At 40.4% G+C, this 13284-nt stretch overlaps 1 protein-coding gene across 9 annotated transcripts in view; it reads left to right on the top strand.

The window, feature by feature from the left end:
• The window catches only part of Erich1 (glutamate rich 1), a 176028-nt gene that overhangs the window by 21051 nt on the left and 141693 nt on the right, over window positions 1–13284 (top strand). For 3 of the 9 annotated variants that reach the window (XM_029562219.1, XM_029562221.1, XM_029562220.1), the window contains one exon: window positions 2374–2498. The exons of the other annotated variants lie outside the window; for them this stretch is intronic. In XM_029562219.1, the coding sequence (XP_029418079.1) occupies window positions 2441–2498 (58 nt within the window). In that variant the 5' untranslated portion in view covers window positions 2374–2440. The remainder of the gene's footprint in view (window positions 1–2373; window positions 2499–13284) is intronic. 9 annotated transcript variants of the gene reach the window in all.

The following is a 13284-nucleotide window of genomic DNA, read 5'->3' as shown; positions in this document are numbered from 1 at the left end:
TCCATACTCTGCCATCCCTGTCACTGTCCACTGTGTTGTCAGCACCCTCATCCATTCCCCCCCTGTCTGCCCTTCTGGTAAATCTAGTCAGCCAGAGGTCCCTGTTCCAGGAGGGTCAGCTGTTCCTCATCTACGGCAATCCATTGTCAGTATTCCTTTGGATAGAATTGGGGCAAATTTTGACTACAAGAGTTGGCAGAGCAGGCCTCATTCCGTACACATACATACAATGGTGAATTCAGCTAATGTATGGAGAGAAGCCTGTATTAGTATTTCTAAGTTACACACTTAGGGTACAGTGTGGTTTTGTTGAGTTCATTTGTATATTGTGTTTTAGGGAAGGAGACTGAACTATGGGTAGGTTCTTGGCTCAGCCACAATGAGACAGAATCTCCCTGTAGCCCCAGCTGGCCTAGAACTTGCTCTGTAGACTAGGCTGGCCTCAGTCTTACAGAGATCCACCCGACTCTGCTTCCTGAGTGCTGAGATTAAAGCCATGTACCACCATGCCCGGCTATGCATTGGGTTCTTAAAGACTGTTTCATCTCCTGTTGGTTCAGCTAAATAAACTAGATTGTAGTAGTAATTCCTTATATGTGAGTAAATATATTCTGATGTAACACCAGGATCCAGGAAAATGGAAAGGATGCACAGAGGTAAAGGAAAAGAAAGAACCTGAGAGAGGGGTAGTAGGGGATTTTACCAGGGAGGAATGGGAAAAGTGGGAGTGTTTGGGAGGGAGGACAGGAGGGAGGGATGTGCAAGGGGCCACAGTGTTGTGGGGAGGGAAGTCATGGGGAAGGGTGGTGGGAGGTGGATGTTATTGGGACGAGGGTGGGGATGGATAATGGTATTGCGACTAGGGAGGGAGGAGGGAGGCCGGATGGGAGGAAAAAGAGTAGAGATGAATGGATCTTGGGGGGCTAGGAAACCCAGGAAAAATATTAATTAAATAAAGATAATTTAATTCTTTGTGTTAGCATATATTTTTTAATATTTTATTTATTATTTTATGTGTATGAGTATATTGCCTGCATGTATGTAAGTGCACCCATGTCATGTGATGCCTGAGGAGGTCAGAAGAGGGCATCAGATCCTCTGGAACTGGAGTTAGGGAATGGTTGTTACCTGCCATGTGGATGCTAGCAATCAAACCTGGGTCCTCTGCAAGAGCAGCAAGTGTTCTTAACCACTGAACCATCTCTCCAGCACCTGGTATTAGCATATTTTATAATACCCCTTTAACTGGATCTCAACTGACAGGTACAATAGTACCACGTACCATATAGGTTAGATCTCCCTTTACTTGGAACACATTTTTCCAGGGAGATAATATCCATTGGGATTAGACTTCTAAGAAAGCCCAGTAAACCTCTCAAATTTATAATACACATACTGAATGTCTATGGTTGATGATAGACAAATGAGAAGGAAAACATTTTTATCCCTTATTATCTATATGAGGTTATACCACAGGTTTTTTCTAAAGGACAAATCTGTATGTTTTCCTTTTCATGTCCTTCTTATATGACTTAAGGTTTCAGGATGTTATAAATTCCCAAAACTAATATCAAGGAGCAAATATTTGTTGTTTGGTTTTTTGTGTTTTTATTTTTTTCCAATTTCCAACGAATGTACTGGTTATAGGCTGAATTGCTTTCCCTAAAAGTCCATATGTTGAAATCCTAATCCCTAAACTTCTAAATGACTGCAGTTGGAAATAGGGGTTCTAAAAAGGAGGAATAAGGTTAAAGAAGGTTAGAAAAGACTGATCTAATATGACCGATATCCTTACAAGGAGAAAAGATTTGGACACAAACACAGAGAAAGACTGTGTGGTGATATAGAGAGAAGATGGCACCTAGAAGTCAACCAGAGAGGCCTGGAGCAAATTTTCCCTTATAGCTATCAGAAGGATCCAGCACAGCCAAGAGCTGTCTGGAAATGTGTGCTCTTTCCTTAATAATTTCCTTTCCTTCATTTCCTTTCTTTATATATGCAATTCCTGTTATTCAGATGACATGTGTCTAAGTAGATCACATCTTTTTCTAACCTGTTTTCTTTTTATGACAGTTATTTTTACCTGCTTTCTGGGATTTTTCTCAGAGTTCTTCCCACAGTATGTTTCATTTCTGTCATCCTATCTCAGTATTTTGAAGCTGAGTAGGGGAAAGGATCTCCATCATCTGTTATAGATTGACATGGTTTCTTTGTTTACATTATTATATCTGTGCTCTCCATTGTGCCTGGGTATTGGCCACTAAAGGATCCACTATCTTCTGATAAAAGTCTGTCTCCTTCTGTGCTGGAGTACTGCAGGGACATGTGGGGAGGTCCTCATCAATCCTCTATCTGTATCTCCTCCACCTCCAGGCTCCCTGCTACTCTAGAATCTGAGATCAATCTGCTCTGCAGTTTTCAAACCATACCCTCTGGTCTGATGTGTATCCTGTGTGTCTGGTTCCCTTCCCTCTCATTCTGTGGAGCCAGGGAAGGAGGTAAAGTAAACACATTTTCTCCTTCTGACTCTTTGATTTTACTCTGTTGATAAGTAATTAACATTGTTCATGTGCATTTGCTGTGCTGAACTGCATTCCCAGATCTCTCCTTCATTGTTTCCCGGGGTCTGTATGTCTTGGTATTTGGAGGCAGCAGTGAGGCCACAGGCATCTTAGATTTTTGCTCTAAAGGAAGCCTCACTCTCACTGTTGCTGACAAGCTGCCTTGCCCAGCTAGCATGGGCAGCACCCTTCTGTGGTACTCAGCTTCTCCTGTGTCCTCCTTCAGGTCAGCCCAGGGTCAGGAGGAGGTATATCACAGTAGGATGCAACAGCAGCAGGGCAATGAGAATAGGTTTCCAGACTTGCACTACCCAGTTCTGACTGAAAGGTGCAGTCATGAGGAGCCTTTCCAGTAAATCTTGGCAGTTTGTTGTTTATATCAACATAACTACAGCCCAAACAAAATGAGGATCCCATCTATACATCTCATTTTCTAGTTAGTTCTCTTCCCTTCCCCAAACTGTTATACTAATCTGTCACCAAGGATTTGTGCTTGAATTTCATATAAATGGAATCATGCAGTCTGTATTATTTTCTGGCTTTTGACTAATTTACAATTTATCTGGAGCTTTTCATGTCAACAGATTGTTCTCTTAATAACTTGTAGTTTATGAATTGCTCTCCCACGATTTATCAACTTTTCTGTTAATGATTGTCTGAATTGCTTACATATCTAGACTCTTAGGAATGTAACCATGAGCATTCTGTATAAGTGGAACATCTTCACTCCAGAAATCTGAAATCCAAAATGCTTTAATCTGAAACATTTTGACCTCTAGTATAAAATGACAAGTAATTTACGTACCTGAAAATTATAGAAAATTACATACCTGACCACATAATCAAACATAGATCACTAACACTTCTGTATTAAACTATCAGTAGGCCATGTGTATATTAAGATATGTATGAAACAGATGAATCGTGTGTTTAAACTTGGATACCATCCTTAAGATAACTTATTTTGTATATGCAAATATTCCAAATTCTGAAAATATCTGAAATACTTCTTATGCCAAGCATTTCATGTAAGAGATACAAAATATGCATAAGACCTGTTTATTTGTTTGTTTGTTTGTTTGGTTGATTGGTATGTTTTATACCCTTGGATAGTTGGACAAGAGTATCACTAGGTGATAGAGTATATACATGATTAAGGTTTTTGTTTTTACTTTTGTTCTCAAGCTTTAGGACAATTTTATTGGGATCTAAGGAAAAATCCCTAGTCTTCAGGATAGGCAAGCTGTAAATCTCAGCAACTGTCTTGAGTAGGAAAATGGAGGGAGAAGAAAATAAAGTAATAAAGCTGTGTCAGTTTAGAGCTGACATGGAGGTCAGACATGTAACTGGCTAGCAGCTACTTGGTAAGGATGGAAGGGAGCTTTAGAGAAAAGGTAAAGAAATCCAAGATGGGGCAGCCCAAAGTGTTAGGGAAAAGCAGAAAACCTAAGCAAAGACATTAAAGATCTCTACAATGAAAATTTCAAATTTCTAAAGAAAGACATAGAGGAAGACACTAGGAAATGGAAAGACCTACCATGCTCAAGGATTGGTAGAATCAGTATTGTGAAAATGACCATCTTACCACTAGCAATTTATAGATTCAGTGCAATGCGAATCAAAATACCCAGGACATTCTTTACAGAGCTTCAAAAAAAATCCTAAAATTCCTACGGAATCACAAAAGACCCTGGATAGCTAAAGCAATCTTGGACCAAAAAAAAAAAAAACCCAAAACAAAACAAAAAAACACTGGGGAGATCACCATACTAGAGTTCATATTATATTACAGAGCTAAACCACATGACACTGGCACAAAAACAGACACGCAGATCAATGGAGCACAATAGAAGACCCAAACATGAGTACATGAAATTTCACCCACCTGATAATCGACAAAGGTGCCAAGAACATGCAATGGAGGAAAGACAGCATCTTAAATGGTGCTGGCCAAACTGGATCTCCACCTGCAGAAGAATGAAATTGAACCGCTTATCTTGCACAAAAGTCAACTCCAAATGGATCAAAGACCTCAATATAAAACCTGAAACTCAGAAACTGCTAGAAGAAAACATAGGCAGTAATGTCCAAGATATAGGCATAGGAAAGGACTTTATAAATCAGACACCAGCTGCTCAGGCACTAAGGTCAGCAATAAGTGGGACCTCGTCAAACTACAAAGCTTCTGTACAACAAAAGAAACAACCTAAAAAGGAAGAGGAAACCCACTGAGCGGGAGAAATTGTTTACCAGCTACATGTGACAGAGGATTAGTATCCAGACTATGCAAAGAACTCAAAAAACGAAGAAATAAGAAAATAGATGACCCAATAAAAAAATGGGCTATAGACCTGAACAGAGAGTTCTCAAACCAAGAAATAAAAATGACAAACACCTTAAAAAGTGCTAAACATCCTTAGTAATTAGAGAAATGTGACAAAAACACTTTAAGATTCTAGCTTACCTGAGTCAGACTGGCTGAGATCAAGAAAACGAAAGACACCAAATGCTGGCAAGGATGTGGAGAAAGGGGAGTGCTAAGATTCCATCTTACCCCAGTCAGACTTGCTAAGATTAAGAGAACGAAGGATACCAAATGCTCATTCACTGCTGGTGGGAATGCAAACTCATGCAACCACTATGAAAAGCAGTGTGAAGAACTCTCAAAAAACTAAAAATGAACCTACCATATGATCCAGTTATAAGACATCTTGATTTACCCAGTGGGCCCATCATACTGTAGAGATACCTGTACATCCATGTTTGTTGCTGCTCTCTTCACAATAGCTAAGAAATGGAAACAACCTAAATGTCCCTCAACTGATAAATGGATAATGAAAATGTGATACATTTCCATAGTGGAGTTCTACTGAGCAGTAAGAAAAGATGAAATTATGAAATTTACAGGTAAATGGATGGAACTAAAGAGTATTATACTAAGTGAAGTAACACAAATGCAGAAAAGCAAGCAATGTATGTTCTCATTTGTGGCTTGTAGTTCTAATCCCTTATATGTGAGTATATAATTTATGTAAGACCAGGAGCCAGGAAAATGGAAAGGATACACGGAGGTAAAGGAAAAGAAAGAACCTGAGAGGAGGATAGTAAGGAAGAGATGTTACCTGGGGAGAGGTGGAAAGTGGGAGTATTCAGCAGGGAGGAGAAGAGGGAGGGACATGCAAGGGCCCATCGTATGTGTGTGAGGAGAGGAAATTCATGAGATGGGGTATGGTGGGAGGTGGGTGTTATGGGGGAAGGGTGGGGAAAATGGGGGCACTGGAACTGAGGAGGGAGGAGGGACACTGAATGGGGGGAAAATGAGTAGAAATTAAAGAATCTTGGGGGGGCCTAGGAAACCCAGAGGGAAATGTGATGCCTTCAAAACCCCGTGAGAAATGCACATACAGATGCTTAACACTAGTGTATATGTATACCTTGGAGCCACTTGGCAAGGAACACAGTGCCAGACAGAAGAGACCTCCCTATCTTTCATAGCTCTAGACAAAAGAAATTTTTTATTGTATGTTAAATATTGATCCTTGTATTTACAGACAAAGCATACCATACACCACTCATTGGGGAGGCTTCTTTTTGCAACAGATGGAGGCTACTTTAGAATTGTACAACTGGCCAGACACAGAATATACATCTGAGAGATGCCCAGTACTAGGTGACGCATCTACAGTTGAACTTCTGCAACTAAGGCTCATGGAACATAGTGGAACAAGAGTTAGAGAGAAAGCTGATGCATCTCTCAACTCTCACCAGTAAAACTTCTCATACAACACAGTGCAATGCATACAGAAGGCCACAACTGGCCAAGTTTTAAAGAATAAGAGACTGAAAAGTGTGTATCCTTGGATAGGACTCTGTGACCCAGAAGTTCCTCTGACAAGCCATGGTCCAACCTCTTTCCCATGCCCTGCAAAGGAGTCAAGCCCATTAAGGGGCAGGGCTATGGAGATACAAGCCAGGAAAACCACAAGGCCACTCTGTCACCATTTTGTGTGGCTGTTGGGAAGCCACAGGACTTAGGTTTGGGTGTGGACTTTCCAGCACAGCGTAATGGGGTAGTCGCCATTTTTGGACTAGTGCTTGGAGAAAGGCAGGGCAGGTCTGATGCCCTGCCTGTCTCGGGGCTTCTCTACAGGCCTCAGTGAGAAGGCGAGGCGAAGTACACTGGGAAAAAGGGATGAGCTGCTGCCATACTGAGCATGGGCGAAAGCCAAGCGCAAGAACAGGAGCCGGAGACAGATGGCACGTACATTTCAAATATGGAAAAGGAAAAGCCTGTAAGAATCCATGTTTTTGTAAATCACCCCTCCCAAATGTCATATAAACTATGCAAAATCCAAATAGGATGCCTTATGTCAGTTTGTCAGTCTGTGTCAGGACAGGTCTCCCAGCAAAAAGGGAAAAATTTAGTGAAACAGACTCCTATATTGAATCTTACCCACCCACAGATCAGTGACCATTTCGGAAGAGGTAGTGGAAAGATGGTAAGAGCCAGGGCTGGTTCGTGAACACTGGGAAGCAGAAACTTTCAGGCCACTGGAAGCTTGCACATGTGAACTTGGGGCAGTGGTGGCATTAAGCCCAGGACTCATACCAACGCAATTCCCAGAGGGAATTAGAGAAATGAGTGGCAGACCAGCCCTAGATAGAGAATTATTAGAGACTGATTGCTACTGGGTGAGGGAGAGTATGCCTTATATACAATCTTTAGACTCCAGTGGACAAATTTCACTGAAATACATCTGGGTATAAATGCTTAATTGGATAGGACTTAACATGTATGGTGGAATACATGAGGTCCATTGGGGGGATGGGGGAGGTGGTCTAAATTTGATTGGGAACTGATTATGAAATTACAAAAGATCAATAACAATTTTTGTTTTTTTAACTAAAGAGCCCTACCATGTTAGCTCTCATACTCCCTGGTCACAGGGCTCCTATCCCATCCCAGATCTTTGAACACCTCCAGTTTTGGCAAGGTGAGTCACTCCCTGTAATCTCAGATCTCAGAAGGATCTTCAGATCCTTCTCTATCCAGGACTTGCAGCTTGGATTTTCATCCCTGAGACTCCCTAGCTCCTATGTAAGGCTCCTTAGCTCTCAGACTTTCTTGGGTCCCATCCCTGATCTGTGCACACCTCCAGTCTTGTCAACGTGAATGAATTCCTGCCATCTCATCTCACAGCCCAGCCTGGGTCTCTGAGATCCTACCCTGCCCAAAACTTGCTTTATGGAGCACAATCCTTGAGACCTTCTGGCAGCCTGCCATCTGAGCTCTGTGTGCCCTCCACCTACCAGCCTAACCTACCAGCCAACCTGTTCTAGTAGCAGCTCCATCCCACCTGACTGATCCAGGACCCTGTGTACTCAATCCTGAAAACTGCAATTCAAATGTTGCATCTATCTCTAGCTGAATTGAGATCACTTCTTCCACCCAAATTGTACATGAACATAAAGTGGCTCTCAAACTGAACACCAAGTACTACTCAGCTGGCCATAACATGACTAGTTGGTGAAACAACAGACAAGATACAAACAAACATTCAACAAGGAGATCACTTATCCCTACCAAGACACATCACCACATAAGTCCAAATGCCCAGACCTCAGTGAAAAACACAAATGACTCGAATAATGAGGATGACATGACTAATACATACATTAAGAACCCGTTTGTATTGTTTCCTGAGAATGACAACCAAGTGGTTGCACAACATAATGATTTCAAAATAGCTATTATAAATATGTTCAAAGAATTCAAAGAGGACATGAGTAAAAAAACTGAAAACACAAAAGAGTTGAATGAAATATCTAAAATAATTCAAAACATGGAGCTAGAATTCAATAATGTGAATCTCTGAAGAAAAGCCAATCTGAAATTAAACTGGAAATAAATAAACAAAGAGCTTAGAGGAAAGAAGCGAGAAGGAAGTGGAAGAGACGGAGCAGATAATATCAGATCTTGTGGTCCAGCTTGGGGAAATGGATTGCTCAATCAAAGAAAATGTCAAATCTAAAATAAGCCAGGCACAGAATATGCAAGATTTCTGGGACACTGTAAAAAGATCAAACCTATGAATCATAGGCATAGAAGGAGAACAGACCCAGGCCAAAGGTGCAGAAAATATTTTTAATAAAATCATAGAAGAAATTCCCCAAACCTAGGGAAACAAATGCCTGTCAAGGTACAAGAGGAGTACAGACCACCAAGTAGACAGGACCCCAGAAAAGAAGCTCCCCATGTCATATAATAGTCAAAACATTAAAGACAGAGGAGGGGTATTGAAAGCTGTGAGAAAGATCAAGCACATATAAAGGCAGGCCCATCAGAATAAGAGCTGACGTTTCAATGGAGACTACAAAAGCCTCCGGAAGGTCCAGAAGGACTTGGACCAATGTCTGACGATTCAGGAAAGAACACAGATTCCAATCTAGACCATTATACCCAGCAAAACTATTGGTTACAATTAAAGGAGAAAGAAAAACTTTCCATGACGAAAACAGATTTAAGGAATTTATTTACACAAAACCAGATCTACAGAGAATATTTGATGGAATACTTTGGTCTGAAGAGATTAAACACTCTCAAGGGGACACAAAGAATAAATAAAAATCTATATTCTACTAAACTAGAATATCCAAAAGAAATGAATAACTTTCTGGATATGTACAACCTACCAAAATTAAATCAAAATGACATAATGAAAACAGACCCATAACAACCAGTGAGATAGAGTAATTAAGAATCTCCCAACTAAAAAGAGCCCAAGACCAGTGGATATAGCTCTGAATTCTACCATACCTTCAAAGAAAAAACTAATACCAATACTCCCCAAATTATTCCATAAAACAGAAAATGAAGGAACATCCCCAAATTCCTTCTCTGAAGCCAGTATTACTCTAATAACAAAGCCAGGCAAATACCCAACCCCCCCCCCCAAAAAAAGGAAAGAAAATTATAGCCCAATGTCTCTGATGAGCATATATGCAAAAATTCTCAATAAAATACAAACCTAATGCAAGAACACATCAAAAAGATTATCCACTGTGATCAAATTGGCATCAACCCAACAGTAAAGGATCCAGCATACATAAATCAATACATGTAATCAACCACATAAACTGACTCAAGGACAGAAACCACATGATCATCTCATTAGATACAAAAAAAGGCCTTTGCCAAAATCCAACATCCATTCATGATAAAAGTCTTGGAGAATCTAGGCGTACAAGAGATATATCTCAGTGTAATGAAAGCAACATACAACAAGCCCACAGCCAACATGATACTAAATGGAGAAAAACTGAAAACATTCCTATTAAATTCATGAACAAAACAAGGATATCCATTCTCTCCATTCCTGTTCAGTATAGTACTTGAAATCTTAACTAGAGCAGTGAGACGAAGGAGATAAAGGGAATACAAAATAGAAAAGAGGAAGTCAGCATCTTTATTTGCAGACAATATGATTCTATACATAAAAGATCCTAAAGACTACACTAGAAAACTAGAGATGATAAATACATTCAGAAAATTGGAAGGATATAAAATTAACACCCTAAAATCAATACCCTTCCTATACAGTAACAATAAACATACTGAGAAATCTGGGAAACTTCCATTCACAATAATCTCAAAATCTTTAAAATGCCTTGGAATAAGTCTAACCAAGGAAATAAAGGACATGTACAATAAAAACTTTTAAGACACTGAAGAAGGAAATTGTAAAACATACCAGAAGATGGAAAGCCCTCCCATGCTCATGGATCAGTAGGATTAATACAGTGAAAATGACCGTCCTATCAAAAAATCTATGAGTTCAGTGCAATAGCTATTAAAATTCCAACATAGTTCTCCACATAAATTGCAAAAATAATCTAAAATTTGATATGGAAACAAAAAACCCAGGATAGCCAATATTATCCTGAACAATAAAAATCTGCTGGCGGTGTTACCATTCCTGATCTCAAATTATACTACAGAGCTGTAGTAATAAAAGCAGCATGGCACTGGCATAAAAACAGACACATTGATCAGTGGAATAGAATTGAGGACCCAGATTTAAATTCATTCATTTATAGCCACCTGATTTTTGACAGAAGAGCAGAAAATATACACTGGAGAGAAGGCAGCATTTTCAACAAATGGTGCTGGCCAAACTGGAGATAATTGAGAGATGCATTAACCTCTGGGTGTAACAATAAGTCGAAAAGAGTCAGTTTAAATGACAATGATTTAGTAGAAAACTAGTATTAGGTTCTCCCCTATGTCCTGTGACCTGTCTAACCTCAGGTTCTTAAGCCCAATAGTAATGCATCTCTCAACTCTAACCAGAGAAGTTTCCTTATGCAACAGGTGGTGATTAACACAGAAACAGCTGGCCAAAGTTCAGAGAACAAGAGGCTGCAGAGCGTTCTGCCCCACAAGACTCAGGGAAGAGGGGGTGTAAAGATTGTAAGAGCCAGAGGTGGTAAATGACCACAAGAAAAGAGAGTTTTCCAGACAGCTAGTTACAGCAATGGTGACAGCATGCACAAGTTCCATGCAAGCTCACAAACCAGAAAAAAATTCCCAGCATAGACATGAGGAAGTGGGTTAGATGCTCCAACCCCACCTAAGGAAATTGTGACAACAGATGGCTACTGGGAGGGCAAAGAGTCTCTTTCAAGCGTGAGACTTTTGGTAGATTAACCAGGCTCCAGTGGATGGACCCACACTGAAAGACATTTGGAGATATAGCTTAGATTCTATAGGCCTTTTTATGTACATACATACATACACACACATATATATACACACTACACATTAAATTGGGTGAGGGGCAGTAAGGGGAGGTAGGGATTGGGAGGGAATCTAAATACCATCAATTTACATATTTTGTGTAAATCGCAAAATTTCAATAAAAAGAATAATTGAGAGAAAAAAAATAAAGAAGTCCGAGATGTTGGGTCAGGCCATAGTGTTAGGAAAAACATGGTTAGAAAAGAGATGTAAAGAAGGGACAAGATTATACTTTTCTGAAGAATTCAGAGAAGCTGCATACTTAAAGAGAACTCATGTCTGTAACCCAGCTCATGTGCACCGCACTAAGAGGTGCAGATTCCCAAGTAGGAAAAGTTCGCCATCTCATTAATGCGTTATTCTGCCATCTCTTTAGCACAACTTAGGGTGAACCTGCCTTCCTAGGGGTGATCCCATGCCCAGGTAATCTGGTAAAGCTAGAAAATGTAGTTTCCACCCAAGCTGGAGATTATTATTCTCTTGACCAGTTTTAAGAGGGTTTTTGATACTGGAACATTTCCCCTTATGAAGAGGTAACCCTAAAATATTTTAGGAATCAGATCAGAGCCCCCAAATACTTTTGACATTTCCAGCCTTTGGCATAGAGTAAGCTGCCAGGAATCCCAAGGACACTTTGGCATTTAGCCAAGAAAGAAAGCAGTTATTTTTCTTTGGGGTGTTTTTATCCTAAACTGCCTGGCCAATTTCTGCCTCCTGTTCTTAAGGTTTTTTAAAGAAATTGTCCAGTAATGCTCTGAAGTTGCTGTTGTTTTGTATTCCTACTAGTAATTCACATCCACTGTCTTTGCCAATCTTTGATATTGTAAATAGAGGGTTTTTAAATTTTTTTATTTTTAATTTATATTTATGAATGTGTGCCTGCATGTAAGTGTACTATATATGCGCCTGGTGCCCACTGAGGTCAGAAGAGGGAGTTGGATCCTCTGGAACTTGAGCTATAGACAGTTAGCTGCCATTGTAAGTACTGGGGACCCAACGCTGATCATTTGGAAGAGTAGCAAGTGCTCTTAACCACTGAGCCATCTCGCCAGCAACTCCCTGCCCCCTGGTCTTACTGTACAGCCCAGGCTAGCCTAGAATTCAGGCTCCTCCTGCTCAGCCTCCTGAATACTGAGATTATAGGCAAGTACTGTCACACCTAGCTTGCATTTTCCTTTGGGCTAATGCTTTTTGGTACCTTTTTATTTGTGTTTTATGTCCATTTGTATTTCTTCCTTTGTCAAGTCTTTATCTTTTGCCCACTTAAACATTGGATTATTGAGGTTTTCTTGAACTTCCGTGGGGAGGCAAAGCGGCCTTGAGTTTGTGGAGTGAGGATGCGTCTGAAGGAGCCTGCAGAGAAACTGTCTAAATATGCTTCCCTGTGGAAGACAGCATTCTGATAAATCTGTAAAGCCACCAGAGGAGGAGGACCTCATAAGAATCGTTGACTTGGATCCGGAAGCTCAAAGTCCGAATGTTACAGAGGGGAGTGCCGCTACTCAAGAACTGAGTCCAGCCAATGATTCAGCCGATACAAATGAGAAGAGAACTTCTCCTGCAGAACTGTCTGGCTATCTGGGGATAAGGTGGACAATGTGCTTGGAAGACTTGGAGCTGACGTTAACAAGGCTCTTCTCACTAACCAACAAACAATGGAAACACGTCCTGAGACTATCAAAGTCAGTGATGAGGAAATCAGTCAAGTTTGGGAAGCACAAGACCAAATACAGAAGCTTAGTGATGAATATTCTGAGAAGTTCGCTGGTCTGTCTCACCAGTGGGATTCCGAGTTGCAAGAATTTAAGGAAAAACAAGAAAAACTGATTAATGACATTCTGCATGAAAAAAATAATTTTCAGAACTCTAGACTTGTTCGGAACAACCGGCTGCAAACAATTAGACGTGTCTGTGAGACATTCTTAA

Source organism: Nannospalax galili, unplaced genomic scaffold (assembly GCF_000622305.1).
Source record: "Nannospalax galili isolate Female #2095 unplaced genomic scaffold, S.galili_v1.0 scaffold134, whole genome shotgun sequence".
Classification (NCBI taxonomy): domain Eukaryota; kingdom Metazoa; phylum Chordata; class Mammalia; order Rodentia; family Spalacidae; genus Nannospalax; species Nannospalax galili.
Note: the sequence above shows the minus strand (reverse complement) of the source record. Positions and strands in the feature narration are given on the sequence as shown.